Source organism: Mytilus galloprovincialis, chromosome 2, assembly GCF_965363235.1.
Source record: "Mytilus galloprovincialis chromosome 2, xbMytGall1.hap1.1, whole genome shotgun sequence".
Lineage (NCBI taxonomy): Eukaryota > Metazoa > Mollusca > Bivalvia > Mytilida > Mytilidae > Mytilus > Mytilus galloprovincialis.
The window spans coordinates 74,013,287-74,032,009 of NC_134839.1; the positions used below are offsets into that span (position 1 = coordinate 74,013,287).

The 18,723-nt window shown below is 31.0% G+C and overlaps 1 protein-coding gene across 7 annotated transcripts in view; it reads left to right on the forward strand.

Annotated features, from left to right (window-relative positions):
• The window catches only part of LOC143064361 (unconventional myosin-Ia-like), a 67,392-nt gene that overhangs the window by 42,552 nt on the left and 6,117 nt on the right, over positions 1–18,723 (forward strand). For all 7 annotated transcript variants that reach the window (XM_076237129.1, XM_076237136.1, XM_076237132.1 and 4 more), the window contains 12 exons: positions 4,565–4,759; positions 5,087–5,257; positions 5,888–5,953; positions 6,385–6,452; positions 7,864–8,080; positions 8,496–8,645; positions 8,971–9,039; positions 10,613–10,774; positions 12,596–12,727; positions 14,170–14,276; positions 17,130–17,265; positions 17,856–18,008. In XM_076237129.1, coding sequence (XP_076093244.1) covers positions 4,565–4,759; positions 5,087–5,257; positions 5,888–5,953; positions 6,385–6,452; positions 7,864–8,080; positions 8,496–8,645; positions 8,971–9,039; positions 10,613–10,774; positions 12,596–12,727; positions 14,170–14,276; positions 17,130–17,265; positions 17,856–18,008 — 1,626 coding nt within the window. The remainder of the gene's footprint in view (positions 1–4,564; positions 4,760–5,086; positions 5,258–5,887; positions 5,954–6,384; positions 6,453–7,863; positions 8,081–8,495; positions 8,646–8,970; positions 9,040–10,612; positions 10,775–12,595; positions 12,728–14,169; positions 14,277–17,129; positions 17,266–17,855; positions 18,009–18,723) is intronic.

Here is an 18,723-nt window from a genome sequence, read left to right on the forward strand (position 1 = left end):
GCCAATTTTCAACAAATGTTTAGATTCTTGTAGTGACTACCATCTACTAATAAAAATAGCACTCTGGTTTCCTGAAAACTTTAAATAGTAAACTATGCAGCACAACTATCCTAAAATTGTAAATCCATGGAAAAAGAAGGGCTCAAAATGGTCCAAATATGTTTCTCATTCTGACATCAAAAGTTTCTTAAATGCAAATGTATTTGTCAGTTTTAACAAGAAACACTTTGTTTTGTCAGAGTAGATCTACAAATCAATTATAAATAGATTATTCTGACTACCATATTTCTCCTTATTGTTTGTGTGGTACTTGTCTTGGTGTCCATTCTGGTGTGGTTGAATGTCTTCTCTGTCTGTGTATTGTATTATGGTATCTGTTTAGGCTTTGTATTGTAGAGGGATAGAGAAAGAAAATAATGGTTCATATATTCCAGAAATGTTTCAATATATTTATTCATTCATATCATGTTAAAGACTTTGGTATATATGTTGATTACAGATAAGAATTAGGATATTTTTAATATAGATGCTTTTAATTTACAGCTCTCTGCATCAGCCTGTCATTTTGGTAGAATCCTTAGTAATACAGAACTAATCTAGAATACTAACAATTAATGTAGTCATATACCTTTTATTTTTATTTTGTATATACATGTATTGGAAAAGGTTTCTTTTTTAAAATGGTAAAATCTTCCCATAACTAACAGATATATTTACAGTTTAACTGAGAAAAGATACGTTATTATTGTAGGAAGAAAAACCTGTCAGGTACTGATGTTAAACCCACAAGTTACTCTGCATGTTTCACCTGTTCAGATTTAAGTTCAATAATGTATAATAAAAAAAGGGGGAAGGGAGGGGGCTTAAACTTTAGAAAAATTGTTTTAGTGAAGCTTAAAAGGTATTTTAATGTAAATACAGATATAGCTTTATTTTTGAGATTTTGGTTTTAGCAGATTGTGTGTTTTAATGAATTTGAAGACACTGCTTACTTTGATATGACTGGTACTGATTGAAAACATTAAGTTTAAAAGCCCACATACTAATGCTGTATTTTCCCCCTTATAAACATTAACAGCATCGCAAATTTAGATACTTTCACAGTATCTGATGACTTTACTATCTGAACTCTCTAGATACAAGTTTAAAATAATCATTTACAAGACTATTTGGGGTTAACCAAATTCATTATTACCCTTTTGTATCTATTAATATGGAAAACTGTTAGTTACATATTGGAAATATATAGGTTTTCTTCAATGAATGATTTCATAAACAAAATATGAAATCTTCTGGATCATGGATAAATATAGATAGATAACTCTGCATGACTATCCTAATTTGTATTTATTATTTGTTTACTAATACTGGCGTAATACAGGTTTTATTATGTTATTTATATTCACTTTCCTATCAAATTTCAACATGTAAATATTACACAGATTGTACATGTATGTGTAACCACAGAACTTTGCATGATAAAAGGGACATTTAATGAGGATTTTCATCATACTACATATATAATTAGGAATTGATGTCAACAAACTTAAAATGTAAATGGTATCCTCGACAGATAATTGCACTTTGGATTTTTATGCCCCACCTACGATAGTAGAGGGGCATTATGTTTTCTGGTCTGTGCCTCCGTTCGTCTGTCCATCCGTCTGTGCCTCCGTTCGTCCGTCCGGTTAAAGTTTTTGGTCGAGGTAGTTTTTGATGAAGCTGAAGTTCAATCAACTTGAAACTTAATACACATGTTCCCCATGATATGATCTTTCTAATTTTAATGCCAAATTATAGTTTTGACCCCAATTTCATGGTCCACTGAACATAGAAAATGATAGTGCAAAGTTCAGGTTAAAGTTTTTGGTCAAGGTAGTTTTTGATGAAGTTAAAGTTACATCAACTTGAAACTTAGTACACATGTTCCCTATGATATGATCTTTCTAATTTTAATTCCAAATTAAAGTTTTGACCCCAATTTCACGGTCCACTGAACATAGAAAATGATAGTGGGAGTGGGGCATCCGTGTACTATGGACACATTCTTGTTAAGTCATAAAACTTTTTACCATTTATTGTCATACAAATACTTTTGATCAGGTCAGTTCAATTTTAATACATGTATTATTCAAGAGACATTTGAAGGAAAAAAACATTACTCGTTGGGATTAAAATTGTTCAGGTGAATTTTTGTCAAGCCTGCAACTTTTGTTGCAGAAAGCCCGACATAGGGATAGTGATCCGGCTGCGGCGGCGGCGTTAGCTCACTTCTTAAAAGCTTTATATTTTAGAAGGTGGAAGACCTGGATGCTTCATTCTTTGTATATAGATGCTTCATGTTACGAAGTTTCCGTCAGTCACATGTCCAATGTCCTTGACCTCATTTTCATGGTTCAGTGACCACTTGAAAAAAAAGTTCAAATTTTTTGTAATGTTGAATTCTCTCTTATTATAAGTAATAGGATAAATATATTTGATATGTGCGTACCTTGCAAGGTCCTCATGTCTGTCAGACAGTTTTCACTTGACCTCGACCTCATTTCATGGATCGGTGAACAAGGTTAATTTTTGGTGGTCAAGTCCATATCTCAGATACTTAGCAATAGGGCTAGTATATTTGGTGTATGGAAGGACTGTAAGGTGTACATGTCCAACTGGCAGGTGTCATCTGACCTTGACCTCATTTTCATGGTTCAGTGGTTATAGCTAAATTTTTGTGTTTTGGTCTATTTTTCTCATACTATATGCAATAGGTCTACTATATTTGTTGTATGGAATGATTGTAAGGTGTACATGTCTAGCGGGCAAATGTTATGTGACCTTGACCTCATTTTCATTGTTCAGTGGTCAAAGTTAAGTGTTTGAGTTTCGGTCTTTTTATCTAATACTGTATGCCATAGGTCAACTATATTTGGTGTATAGAAATATTTTATGATCTTTATGTCAGTTGCGCAGGTTTTATTTGACCGTGACCTCATTTTCACGGTTCATTGCACAGTGTTAAATTTTTGTGTTTTTGTCTATTTTTCTTAAACTATAAGTAATGGGTCAACTATATATGTTGTATAGAAGCATTGTTAGCTGTACATGTCTGCCTGGCATGGTTCATCTGACCTTGACCTCATTTTCAAGGTTCATTGGTCTTTGTTTAGTTATCTTGGTTAATGTTAAGTTTACGTGACAGTTGTAATAAAGCTTAGCTTTATACTTAGGACTATCAACATAATATCAATGATTAGTATAGAAGGCGAGACATTTCAGCGTGTGCACTCTTGTTTATTATCTTGCCTGCTGTGTTCAGTACTTAATATGAGACTTGCAATTTACTTTTCAGATGGCACTATTATAGAGATAACTGCAATATCTAAATAATCTGTCATTAAATAAGTGTATTCTACCAATAATTTATAGGAGGTTATTTATGGTGACAACTTCTCATCCAGTCAATGTCACATGACCTTGACCTTATTGTCATTCCCCAGCTTTCAAGTTGAGATTTAGGGTTTAGTTAGAAGGGTAAAGTTTGTTCGTCAGAAACTATGAATGATTTGTCAAAAATATTTGGTTTTTAGTTGTGCTAAAAGGAATATATTTTAGCTTGGAATATGTAATATAACAAGAAAAGTTTATTTAAGATTTTTGGGATTAGAATGTAATTGGTACTAGATTATAAAATGACTATCAAAATTTATGATTATTGTGGAAATATTATAAACATGAAAGAGATAGTTATTTTTATGTTTTGACCTACTATTTTGGCTGAATTATATTGTAGTTGTATCTTAATTAGTCTTGGTAGTTCATAATATGGGGTATTGGTAATACTATTATATTTAGATATTTCTGTGTTAAGCTCAGTACTGGTTTATTAACCACATTAGGTAGTATTCTACCAGTCTTATATTTCTGTTTGTCTGATATGCTGATATTTGTGAATGTTTGTATTTTTTAGCCTAACACTGGTATATTAGCCATGTTAGATATACTGATATTTGAATGTTTGTGTTTTTTAGCCAAACACTGGTATATTAGCCTTGTTAGATATACTGATATTTGAATGTTTGTGTTTTTTAGCCAAACACTGGTATATTAGCCTTGTTAGATATACTGATATTTGAATGTTTGTGTTTTTTAGCCTAGCACTGGTATATTAGCCATGTTATATATTTGCTGATATTTGAATGTTTGTGTTTTTTAGCCAAACACTGGTATATTAGCCATGTTAGATATGCTGATATTTGAATGTTTGTGTTTTTTAGCCTAACACTGGTATATTAGCCATGTTAGATGCTGATATTTGAATGTTTGTGTTTTTTAGCCTAACACTGGTATATTAGCCATGTTAGATATACTGATATTTGAATGTTTGTGTTTTTTAGCCTAACACTGGTATATTAGCCATGTTAGATATACTGATATTTGAATGTTTGTGTTTTTTAGCCTAACACTGGTATATTAGCCATGTTAGATATACTGATATTTGAATGTTTGTGTTTTTTAGCCAAACACTGGTATATTAGCCTTGTTAGATATGCTGATATTGAATGTTTGTGTTTTTTAGCCTAACACTGGTATATTAGCCATGTTAGATGAAGAATGTATGAGACCTGGGAACGTAACAGATATGACATTCCTGGAGAAAATGAATGTCAGCTGTGCCACACACCTGCATTATGAGAGTCGAGGATGCAGAAAAAATCAGTCAGACAAAACTTTGGATATTGATGTGTTCAGATTAAAACATTTTGCTGGAAGTGTAAGAATTAATTTCTTTTATGTCCATTGATATGAATATAAGTTCGCTCAACGTTGAAAATTCATCAAGAACTTTTTATCATTAACAAAACATCAATGTCTTTTGCATTATGATACTTTTACAGTAGATTAATCCTTTATGAAATAAATTGAACGTTTTTAATCTTTTATGAAACAGATTGAATATTTTTATTCTTTTATGAAACAAATTGGAAGTTGTTCATACACGCATCAAATATGCACGAAAATCATCCATTCTGATTGCAAGTACATGAAAATATTTTTCTATCTTTACTGAGTTCAGTATTTTTGTGATTTTACTTTTTAGGTTGTTTACAAAGTGAATGGTTTTATTGACAAAAACAATGATCTCCTGTTTAGAGATTTGTCTCAAGCCATGTTCAAGTGTAAACATAAATTGTTGCCAAGCTTTTTCCCTGAGGGAGACCCAAAGCTCAAATCCAGGAAACGACCTCCAACAGCAGGGTCACAGTTCAAGGTAATAATATCTTAAGGTCAAGTCTGAAAAATTTAACAAGACATACAGATTTATCCCAATTAAAACTGAATTATAATTATATAAAAGGCATCTTCAACATTAAATTGACTCACAGGCAAAATGCTTTTAAGGGAAATCTATCCGTATTGGTGAAGAAAACTTTTAATTTTATTCAACTTTATAAGTTCGAAAATTACTGAAATTATGTACCTACGACCTGATTTCAACAAATATTTTATCACACTTTTCCTCATTAACTACTCAACATATTTACTTCATATTTGTTCACCAGCTGGACAGTTGTGATTTGTAACATGTGGGAGCTTGTCTGACTGCCAGACATCCAACTTCATGTTTTCAGAAACTTTAATTATGACTGAAACTTTCTGTTTCAAGTGTTTTTATCTTATGACCATAAAAATTTCAAACATAAAATTTATATGTAAAAAGAACATTATCGTACACTAAATGGGTCTGATACGATGATCAAGTTCTATTGAATTGATTTAAAAGAATGTTGATAGTTACAACTACTTTTGCATGGCCCCTCTCTGCATGCAAGATGTTCCTGCACTTATGACAAAATAAATGTTTGTAATATCGTAAAAAAAAAATGTTTTGTTTTTATAGGCTTCAGTAACAGAATTAATGGACAATTTGCTATCAAAGAGTCCCAACTATATTAGATGCATCAAGGTTTGTTTGGTGTTTTTGAATTAGTGCACTGTCATTTTAAAGCTTAATGGGATTTTAATAGATATAAGAAGATGTGATATGAGTGCAGATGAGTCAACTTTAACTTTTCAAATCTACGACATGAAGCGAAAATAACATAAAGTATAAGAGCATCAACATGTTTGAATTCAAACACATTTAGAATGCTTGGTGAACATAGATTGAAGATATGGTTAGGAAACAAAACATAGTTACCTTTGTAACATAAAAAAGAGGAAATTTACAAACGTGGTGTGTATTAAGGAAATTCATAACCAGTTTCTAATAGATTGAAAACTTTTGAAAATTTTATCCTTCATGGTACTGTATAATGAATATTAGCTTTGGATACCTATTATGTATCATGTAGCAGTATGTCATTAGCTTATAGTATAAATGTTGATATTTTACAGCCAAATGATTTTAAGAAAAGCGGCCAGCTTGATTTGAAGCTTGTGGAACATCAAGTCAGATATTTAGGGTAGGAATTTTATTACTTATCAACTAGATTCTCAAATATCTATCTTTGAATAAAATTTTTAAAGAAAAGTATTGCAAACAGTGTACGCCTGCTGGAACCCCTGGCTCCAACTAATAGAATGATTTTACAAGTAAACTTTTACGTAATAAAAATATCTACCCAATCCATGCTACCTCAGGTTGTACCACAAGTTTCCATATAACACAGGGAAGGCTGGGATTCACTTTGGGATTAATTTTCCCGAATATGTAGGAATAATGGGGGTTATGGTCCCAATAGTTTAGGAGTAAGGGGCCAAAAAGGGGGCCCAAAATAATCATTTTTGTAGTTTTCAAACAATAATAGTCTGCAAGGTTAGCCACTTGTCCGATGGTTTGTATTGACTTTGGGAGGTTATGGCTCAAAATATTTCGGTATTAGGGACAAAAAGGAGAAAAACTTGTAATTTCTGGTCAATGGACAATTTAGACAATTTAAAAGCAGTGTAAGGGTGGTAATTCTAAAACATTTAACATACAATGTTGGGTATGTTTGGATTTAACTCTCTTACACTACTTGTATATTATGTAAAAAGTAATGTCAGGTTTTGGACTAATTGCAAAAAAGGAGGGTGGTAATTGTTTTCAATTTTTTTTCTTCAAATTTCTCAAATTCCAAATTATTGAAAAGTTAAAAGAAGAAATCTTTAATTGCACAATATTGCGCAATAGATTTGTAAGATCTTGACATTTGTTTTGTGTCAGAAACTCATATTATGTCAAAAATTTGATTGCAATCCAAATTCAGAGCTGTATCAAGCTTGAATGTTGTATCCATACTTGCCCCAACTGTTCAGGGTTCGACGTCTGCTGTCGTATAAAGCTGCGCCCTGTGGAGCACCTGGTTGTTGCTTCTTTCTTCAATATTATCCTCACCTCAAGCTGTTAAATCCAAACTGTTTTTAATTAAAAGATACCTTTGTTTTGACATTTATACTAAAACTGGATTTTTGATTACATCTGATGTTGATATTTGAATTGAACTTTGAGCCTTTTAATATACTAGTTGTATCCAATATATTATTGAATCTGTGAAATATAACATATCCTGCATAGTTAATTTAGTCATGTAAATTTTCACCTGAATGACATGTGTCTTCAACTTAATATGAGTCATTGACCTAGACATTTAAAGATGGAATTTATGTCCTTTTCAATTAAGTTTCTGTTATAAATTCCTTTGAACCCTATACTAATTATATTATTTCTTATCCTTTTCTTAAAGATATAAAATTAATTGACCACCCTGTTTTTCTTCAAATTCAACTCTCAGCAGCCAGTCCAAAAGTGAACATTTTAATTGTGATGAGTCAGCAGTAGATCATACCATGAAAGATAGGAATCTTGTATTAAAATTTGTGTGTATTTTACAGGTTAATGGAAAATGTACGAGTAAGAAGAGCAGGTTATGCATTCCGTCAAATTTATGAACAATTTTTATTTCGCTACAAAATGCTGGCTCCTGAGACTTGGCCTTCATGGCATGGTGCTCCAAAAGAAGGAGTCAGATTAATATTGGTAGCTCAAGATGTTCCTGTTGATGAATATGCCTTTGGTAAAACAAAAATATTCATACAGAATCCAAAACTGGTATGCTACTTTAGTTTATAAGTTTTTATTTTATTTTCAATAACTTTCAACTAGTATACTGTATAACAAGTTATTTGTGGGCTTGTAAATTTTGGCATATATTACAAGTTGTACCAAAATCTTCAAAATATAATCCACCAATTTATATATGAGAATTTTAAAGAAAAAACAGCTGATCTATCTAACATCTTTCAAATAATTGCATATCGAATATTTGATAAAAAATTAGAAAAGGAATGGATTATGATAGACAAACCCATTGCATATGATGTTTATTTGTTTTACATTTTTTTTTTTTTAATATATATATTTGCTTAAACTTGTATTTAAGATCTTTTCTTTTTACACATCATAAAGAATATGTTCTGTGGTGGAAGTGTATGTAACTCTAAGTTGATTTTATTTGTTTGTTTAGCTATTTGACATTGAAGAAAGGAGGCGTCAGAAAATGCATGATTTGGCTACAATGGTACAAAAAATATACAAAGGATGGAAGCAGAGGACTTACTATCGGCTTATGAAGAAAAGTCAAGTTATAATTTCCTGTCGATTCAGAGGTTTCTGGGTAGGTTTATTGAGAAACTATTTTAACTAAGAAAAAAGTAATTAAAAGAAACAGGGTTACATCCAGCTAGTTCTACACATTAGATGTTCTTAATCTTTTTCTGACTAAAAATATGCACAATCCTAACTATGATATATCAAGCATTGTGCTTTAGGATATTTTTGTTTTTGTTCTTAAGCTAATTATTGTAAAAGTGTTGGATTTCCATGTTTAAAATATTCCTTTTTGTTTACATGTAATTCAGCTTCTTTTTGTGCTTTTTGTCAATTTTTAAATATAAAGCCTGAAAAACTATTTCTAATTATGTACTTTTACATTTTTACAGGCTAAGAAACAGTATCAAAGAACAAAAGCAGCAAGTCTGGTGCTACAATGCTATGTTAGAGGATGGAAGGTTTGTAAATTATTTAAATCAAATATTGTACAGTTTGATCTTTATGCATATACATTCTAAATTAGTGTGCAGAGAAACCATAATAGCAAAATATAATCACTTTGAAAAGTTTGCATTGTCTAAACTCAGGAATACTTTTCACTCTTTTTTTAAAGGTAATAGGAATGATAAATATCAGTTTTTTTTTGTCTGTAAATTAGTACATTGTTTATGTAAACAACTTAGCTTGTGAAAATATTAAAAGAAATGAAATTTCAAAGTTAGATTTTAATGTTTGATAAAAAATAATGTAACAAATTGATATGAGGGTCATTTATTTAAATTTTTAATCCAAATTTAGTAAATTATTGATCAGGTTTCAGTAAAATTTGACATTAAAGATTTGTGAATTGATGAAGTGTGGTAACTTATTTTTGTTGAACATTTGTCCACTCATCACAAAGTTTTATGAGTGTTGAGTGGACATCCTTGGTTAAAATTTTAGAAGCAATTATGATTTATACATAGGAGCAATTATTGCAGTATTGCATATTTATAGAGAATATTTATAAACACGCATTAAGCAGCATTCTACTCCAAAATTGTTTGTAACTTCCACTACTGGCATGTCACACCATCAAGTATAAATTTAATTGGGTGCCTCAAGTGGAGTAGACATAGTAAAGAAAAGAAAGTATATTGGGTATCATTCCATGTCACACCATCAGTCCAGCAAAACATCAAACCAAAAAGCAAAGGAACAACGCTTTTATTGTTGTTATTTATCTCAAAGTCACAGTCAGGCCTTCAACATGGAGTAAAAAAAAATCACTTTACATGTGTAAGATGTCCCCTCGCAATGTTTTGAGGGAAATTCTTTGGAAACTGATGATCAGGCCCTAACTGTAAGGTGAAAAACAATACCCTTCATGGGCATTTAGTATTACTTCTAAAGAGTAGTTTGTTTTGTTCAACATTTCTTTTTCATTGATTGTTGTTTGTTCCTAGGGGTTTTGTTTGTCTAGTGCTTGGCATTATTCAATACTGATTTTATATATCTAATCTAGACTGTCAACAAACGAGAAAAGCTGGAGAATAATCAAAGGTCACATGCAACAGTTATTTATAAACTTTTTGTTGACACTGACAATATCTGTGATTAGGGATTGCCTAAAAGTATTAAATTGAAACATTTCTTAAAGTATTAAATTTGAATTAAGGAAAAAACATTTTAAACATGTATCTCCTTAATGGAACAAATTGTCTTAAAGGAATTATTATAATTCTAAAACAAGAATTATATTCAAACATTAAAACAACAGTAAATTAATTGACATAAAACATAGATGGGATATATCAAAATTTTAAGAGGCGATAAAATAATACAGTTTTCTGTATGAAAATTGTATTCTCACAACTGCATTTTGTTTGTCTTGTTAGATATTTAATGATTTTTATGTGAGCAGGAGGTTTTAATGAGTAAGCTATTTTCATATGCTAGTATACAATATAATTTGAGGGCATGCCTTTGTCATCATATGAAATTTCATGTTTTACCTGAAATGAATTGAATTATTTCATATGATATTTATAGGCACGTGTGTTACTGAGAAAGCTTAAGAGGGAGAAGCTGGAATTGTGGGCTGTTGGTGTCATTCATAAATATCACAATGGATGGAAAGTTAGAAAAGAATACAGACGTAAATTTAAATCTATAGCTGGACCAAAGATTGTTAAGTTCTTGAGGGTTGCATTGGTAAGTTTCTATATAATAGAAGTTTGGATTGAGATCAATAACTGGACCAAAGATCAGAATGTTCTTAATATTATCTTTGAAATATTTTAACTGAATCAAAAGTTACGAAAATTAGCCAGAAATACAAGCCTTAAAATAAGAAGATGTGGTAATTATTATTGCAAATGAGTCAACTCTTCACAGGAGACCTAATGACACAGAAATATCCATCTATAACCTAAGACATATTATACAGTAAAATGAAAACCTTTTTTCTATAATTTTTGTACATCTCCATATTTGGCAATATTTGCAATACTGATACATGTTATATCATATTCTGATTAATGTTACATCACATTTAGACAAACTCACATATACTCGACTTCTTTTTCAAGGTCACTTGAATGTTTACACGATATGAAAGTCGATAATTACCTCCACTTGCTATTTATTGATAAGGTGTTAATTACCTCCGTCATAACTTTAATTTGTAATTCCTGGTTTCACTGAAAACATGTTTACTGTTTCTAAGCACGTTTCTTTATTGACTGTTAAATATAGATTGATTTTATTGTATTCATAAATAGATTTGTAGGAGGGTGGGTCAAACTGGTTTTGTTTTAGATCTGGATCCATCCACAAAAAATCATATCCATAAATAAATATGTAAACGGGTGGGTCAAACCAGTTTTGTTTTAGATCTGGAAATTTGGGTATAAAAATAAAATCAAAAGTATAGTAAACTGTACTAATTATATCTAAGTATTGAAACAGTCCAAATACCTTACATGCTGATACAAAAGCATGCCACTCTACACAAATATAGGCAAGCTGTTGTTCTTTTAGGAGTAGGTACTGTGTAACATCATTAAAAACATGCCACACATCACTATAATATAAGCAGGATATTGTTTTTTGGAGTAGATTTCATAAAGTATATTCATTTGAAAATCATGCCTCACTACACAGTAAAATAGGTGGGAGAATGTTCTTTAGTAGATTTTGTCTTTTCCTCTGAGAAGTTTTTTTTTAAAGTAGAGTCTTTCTAAAGTACAGAAGAAACAATCTTTTGCAATGTCCATGTCCACAGTAAATCTATAAAAATTGATGGTGATTTTTCAATTTGCACTTAAATTTGGGCCAAATAAGGGCATTATTGCCCAGTCCTCTTTGTCAAGAACTAATTTCTCTGACATTGTTTTTGTGTTGTATCAAGTGTTGACTTCACACAACTTATTTCATGAATACTGTTTTATTTATAATGATATAAAAGTAGTTGATGCAGTGTATGCACCTAATACTGAATCATTATTAACTCAATTAGCCAAAAGGCAAAGTGAGCTTTCTCATCACTTGATGTCCGTAGTCTGTCATTAGCATCTGTTAATTTTTACAAAAAAATCTTTTTTTGAAATTAATTGGCCACAAATTATTTTAAAGGCATACGATACAGTTACAGGGGAGGTAATGACGTTGCTAACGTAAAATGTTGAAGCAGTATTGGTACAAACTTGGTAAATGTTTAATTTAATTCAATAGTACCAGAAATTCGGAAATCATTAGACCTTACTTGTGGCTTTGTCTATAACTTATGCAGGAGAACAAATACAAAAATTTGTTTATGAGATTTAGGTGGTTCAGTCTCAAGATAATTGGTTTTCTTATTATTATTGTACCATATTAAACATGGTATAAAAGTTGTAGTAAAAATGATTTTTCTGTCTGATTGTTATGTGCAGGGAAGTATGGTGTTATATGGTGTGTTTTGCTATAATGGACAGGTTTTACTTTATATAATTTTAAAAATATATGTATGTAAAATATTATTATTTTTTGCAGAAGAAACGATTCCTGTTACGTGTAAAGTCTGGCCTACCATCAATGTCACCATTGGAGAAAACTTGGCCTAAGTGTTCACCATTATTCTCAACGACATCTGATCAGTTACGAGATATTCACCATAAATGGAGGGTAACTATTATAAAGCTACTGTACCTTTGTGAAGACTTATGGTGAAGGGAAAAAAAAAAGTTTGGGCAGTATATTTTTCAAATAAATTTAATTGGATTGGGCACACGCAAAGCCTATGTAAGCCCTCTCCATACATAGGAAATATCTGACCTCACTTCAAGCCTATTGAGCAACTGATCTTATTTTCCCAGTGATATTATGTGTATGCAATTAATATAGCTATTGTTGGAAAAGTGAAACAGTTACTTGATTAATTTATTAATGTTATTGGGAAATTTCTGATTGAATTTATACTTCAATTGGATATTAAAAATTCTGATATCAGTCAAAATTTGATTAGATTAAAAGATTACTGGAACAAACCTGCAAAATCGTGGACATTAACAGCTTGAAAACTATTGTAGGATAAATTTTTGTAGAACATTTTATGTCTGGAGAATTTAAGAAAAGGTATCAAAAGCCCTCTCCCTTTTTTCCGAAGTCTGTTATTTGTTTCCTTTCTGTTAAATTACATTATTTTCACGTTTCTGGGCTCAGACCACAATTATTCTCCCCCTTTGCCACAATGCATTTTTTGGTAAAAGTCAAATTAAATTAAAATAATAGCACCGCTTCAAACATGAAATAAAATGTAACTGCTTAAAGACAATTATTATTCTAATGAAATAGGCTTCTAGTACAATCCATCAGTGCATTTCTTTTGAGAACACTATAAATATGCCAATGGTAGGATTTGAATCTTGAATGAATGACTAAGGCTAATTTCTACCCTACTTTCAATTTAGTTAAATCTCTACTTTCACTTTCAACAATGAATTTTGTCCACATGTTTTACTTAATATTTTAATATATATGCAACTGATATGACCCCTGTAATAGTAGACATTTCAAAGAAAACAGTATCTAGAATACTTAGGAAGCATGACTCCACATAATAATTGGGAACTATATTCCAAGACCACGAACAAAGAAAATTAATTGTGGTCTGAAGCCTTCTGTATACTATGAACATATGCATGTTATAAATAAAGTGTATTTGCTATTAATTGCTACCAATTCCAAGTTTCTTCTCCACAGCGATCACTGCTATAATTATATAGAGTCTCTATATATTATAGTAGTATAATCATGGTATACATGTAGATTAACACGAAAATGATTGCCTTCTCTCCAAGTACATATGTTAATCATGTGCAAGTTTAAATTTTCTCCCAAAATAATGCAATCTGAATAATCATAACAATGGATGACAAATGTGACTATGCATGGTACCTATAGGACATAGAGGCATGATTATTAATTTATTGTGGAAGGAAGAGAAGCGACACACAAAATGAGGTCTTCTTGTTTAATAGTATAGATATGAAGCTTATCATTTTACTCAATTTATAAAGTTCAAGGCTGCAGTTGGTGTATATGAAAATTATCAATCTATGTTTTAGTGCATGAAGTATAGAGAGAAATTTGATGAAGCTGAGAGGTACAAGATGAGAGAAAAACTTACTGCCAGCAAACTGTTTAAAGATAGGAAACCTACTTATAGTCAAACGTAAGGATTTTAACATTGTCAGGTTTTATGGTTACTTGTAATGTTGCTCCATAATTCATACTGTTGTAAATATACATATATTCAGTCTGATTTCAATGCTTGTGATATTCTGTTAGCTGAGAACATTTACTGCAGTTTTATATCTTGCTTTTTATGCCCCACCTACGATAGTAGAGGGGCATTATGTTTTCTGGTCTGTGCCTCCATTCGTCCGTCCGTCCGTCTGTGCCTCCGTTTGTCCGTCCGGTTAAAGTTTTAGGTCGAGGTAGTTTTTGATGAAGCTGAAGTCCAATCAACTTGAAACTTAATACACATGTTCCCCATGATATGATCTTTCTTATTTTAATGCCAAATTATAGTTTTGACCCCAATTTCATGGTCCACTGAACATAGAAAATGATAGTGCAAAGTTAAGGTTAAAGTTTTTGGTCAAGGTAGTTTTTGATGAAGTTAAAGTTACATCAACTTGAAACTTAGTACACATGTTCCCTATGATATGATCTTTCTAATTTTAATTCCAAATTAAAGTTTTGACCCCAATTTCACGGTCCACTGAACATAGAAAATGATAGTGGGAGTGGGGCATCCGTGTACTATGGACACATTCTTGTTAAACATATGATAGATGATGCAAAAAACAAATTTTATAAAACATCTATTGAACAGGCTAAAAATCCAAAAGAATTATGGAAATATGTCAAGGGGCTCAACCAAACTAAAAGTTCTCCTTTTCCATCCCAACTTAAGACACACAATGGTGTTATCACAGAAACTCAGCATATAGTTGATGCTTTTAACAAACATTTTATAAATATTGCCCCAAAAGATAACCTATCAACATCTCAATCGTACAAATTTGATAGTAATAAGATTTATGAGGAGGTAGCAGCAAAAGTACCTCAAGATACTTGGTTTTACATCCCCTTGATTACAGTTGCAGAAGTTAAGGACTGCCTTAGCAATTCAAATGTTGCAAAAGCTACAGGCATTGATCAGATCAGTCCCTGCATACTTAAATTATCATCAGAAGTTATTTCACCGTCAATAGCTTATATTATAAATAGGAGTATCACTGCTGGTATATTTCCTTCAGAGCTTAAAAATACCCGTGTCATGCCAAGCCATAAAAAGGGTCCTAAAGATACTGTCGACAACTATAGACCAATATCTATTTTGCCTACTCTTTCAAAGATTTTTGAAAAGCATGTCTGCAAACACCTATACCGATATCTATTAAAATATAAGCTCCTTCATGCAAGTCAGTCTGGATTTAGAAGCCACCACTCTTGTCATACTGCTTTACTAAAACTTATTGATCAGTGGTTGAAAGCCATTGATGATGGAGAAATTATAAGTATTATCTTCCTAGATTTTAAAAAAAAAGCATTTGATCTGGTAGATCACATTATCCTTCTTCAAAAACTGCAGTGCTACAAAATTTCAAATTTATCATGTAACTGGTTTAAATCATATCTATCTCATAGATTCCAACAAGTGGAAAATGGGACAATTAAGTCAAGGGCACTAGAAATAAAAACTGGAGTACCTCAGGGCTCCATATTAGGCCCCCTTTTATTTTTATTGTTCATTAATGATTTGCCCCTTCATATAACCTCATCTCAAGCAGACCTCTATGCAGATGATACTACCATTCACTGCACAGGTCGTAGTCTCAATACCATCCAGGACAGCATTACAATTGATTTAGAAAGAATTGAAGAATGGTGCAAGGGAAATAAGATGTATATAAATCCAACAAAAACTACATCTATGGTTATTGGTTCTAGACAGAAACTAGCAAAAACAGACCATGTTCTTAATTTGACTGTTGGTAACTCACACATTAGAGATGTTAATTGTGAAAAGCTCCTTGGGGTTTTTATTGATGAAAATCTTGAGTGGACAGCCCAAATTGACATTTTGTGCACAAAAATCACTAAATCTTTTGTCTAGGATAAAGAAATCCCTACCCCTAGAAACACGAAAGTTATACTTTAATGGTTATATTCTCCCTATTTTGGATTACTGTTGTACAATTTGGGGAAACACCAGTGACCAAAATACAAATAGATTAGATAAACTTCAAAAACGAGCAGCTAGAATTATTCTTGAACTTCCTTATGATACCCCATCTAATACAATGTTTAAAAAGTTATCATGGCTTCGATTTACTGATCGTGTAATTTACCACAAGGCCTTATATGTTCATAGATGTTTATATGGATCTGTCCCAGAATATTTGTCTAACAAAATCTCCTATGCTACAAATAAAAATGGAATGCAACTTAGATCAAATACTACCCAATTACTTAATATACCAAAGGCAAGAACAAACGCATTTAGAAGATCTTTTTCATATTCTGGCCCAACTTTATGGAATAAACTGCCAGAAGCACTAAGACATATGTCAAACATAAATACTTTTAAAACAAACTGCTTTAAGTTTTTACTTGAAAATCCAGGAATTATTTAAATGACTATGTATCAATTTTGATTTATGTTTTCTTATGTTTATCTTTGTTATGAAGAAATTGTGTGAATTGCATTGTGAGTGGAGTGTGAGGGCCTCAAGGGAGAATAGTGTTTGTACTAATTGAGCATACCCTCTTGAAATAAAGATTATTATTAAACCAGAGTTCATTTAAAAAAGTAAACTGTAATAAAATTAACATGCATTAGGAATTTTATTTGCAAGATGATGAAAAAAGTAATATTAGGAATCCAAACAACATGCATGAAATCATAACATGAAAATTCTGGTTAACAATCTTTTTATTTCTAGAACTAATTAAGGAATTTATCAGGTGCCTGGTTATAGCTGTTAATACATTTTTGTTTACTTTGTATTTACAGTGTACCAGTGCCTTACAAGGGAGACTATCAAAATATTCGACAAAATCCACAATGGCAGAAAATGGCAGATAAAATTCAAGATCATCATATTATATTCTCTCACTTAGTGAAGAAAATCCACAGGGCTAATGGAAAGGTTTGTAAAATGTGTATTAAAGAATTTCAGTCTGTGACGAAATTGTTTTCATATTTATCTTATTGGTTGTTGCCTTTGTATAACAATGTTGATACACAATATATTTTAGTTAATGATATTTTCAATACAAGATTATTCATGGATATGTTATAGTTTTATTGTTAGTAAACACTGCTTGTTTATACTGCAAATCAATATTTTTTTGCACCATATACTTAAAAAATTCAACCAATGATGTGACATTTTTTACATTTTGGGTAGAAACAATGCAATCTTCTTAAATTCTTCAGTTTCTGAAATTGTACTATGGTTGGGGACTCAGCAATAGGGATTCAAAATTTTTGTCATTTCTAATATATACAATCACTTGAAAATGAGGATTTTTATATTTTTCCTTTTGAGATTATTTTCTGAAAGTGCCAAAGACTTTCTTTCATAGTCTTCTAATGTGAATAGGATTATTTAGTTTGTTGAATGGAATAAAAAACAGTTTAAATGATAAAAATTCACACAATCCTTAAAGAAGCATTACAAAACCAATTAGTTTTTAAATGTATAGTTGCTAACTTGATTTTTTTGTTTGTTTACAGCTTGTAGACCAGTTACTAGTAATGACAACAAGATTTATGCATTTCCTTGATCACAGAACCATGATGATAAAATACATGATACCTCTCTCAGAAGTACAAAGAATCTCAGTCAGCCCCTTCAAGGATTGTGTCATAGCTATTCATATACAGAAGGTAACTATCATGAGATTATAGAGTCAAAAGCTTTTTTTTAAAGCTAATATTGACAAAATCCCTGTTATACTTTATATTTTCATTTATTCATACAACTAAAGTTTGAAATATAATCATCAATAATACATAAAAGATAACAATCTACAAACAAATAGGGATTCTTGTATGATTGTAGATGATAACTAATAGAACAAATATTTTATTTATGTAAAGATGGGAAGCTATATGTTGACAATAATATATTTCCAGCATGTTCAAGAACCTTTGGAAGAGCCCTCTGTCATAAATGGAAAGACTGTTATAAGACAAAATAAAACAGATACTTTCAATAAGTTTCGAAAATTAATACATTTGTTTTTGTGATATCCTGTCATTATTGTAATAGATAGGTTGTGTCTATTTCCATTGAACATGACCACCATTTCCTATGAAAATAGAAAATTTATCATTGTGGTCAACAACTTAAATGAAAAATTCTCTGATTTCCACCATTTTCATATAAATTATACATTCATGATCTCAGTGTATGATATCAATGACCAGAAATACATGGCAGTTACTGTTTCTAAAATAGAAAATTTGACGTAAGAAAACTACTCATTCAATATAAATGATATTTATGATCCTGCCTTTAAGTAATTTGTATGCTCAAAACTGGGATAAGTTATATCTAACACTTTACTACAATTGGAATAGATATAAAAGTTCATCAAAC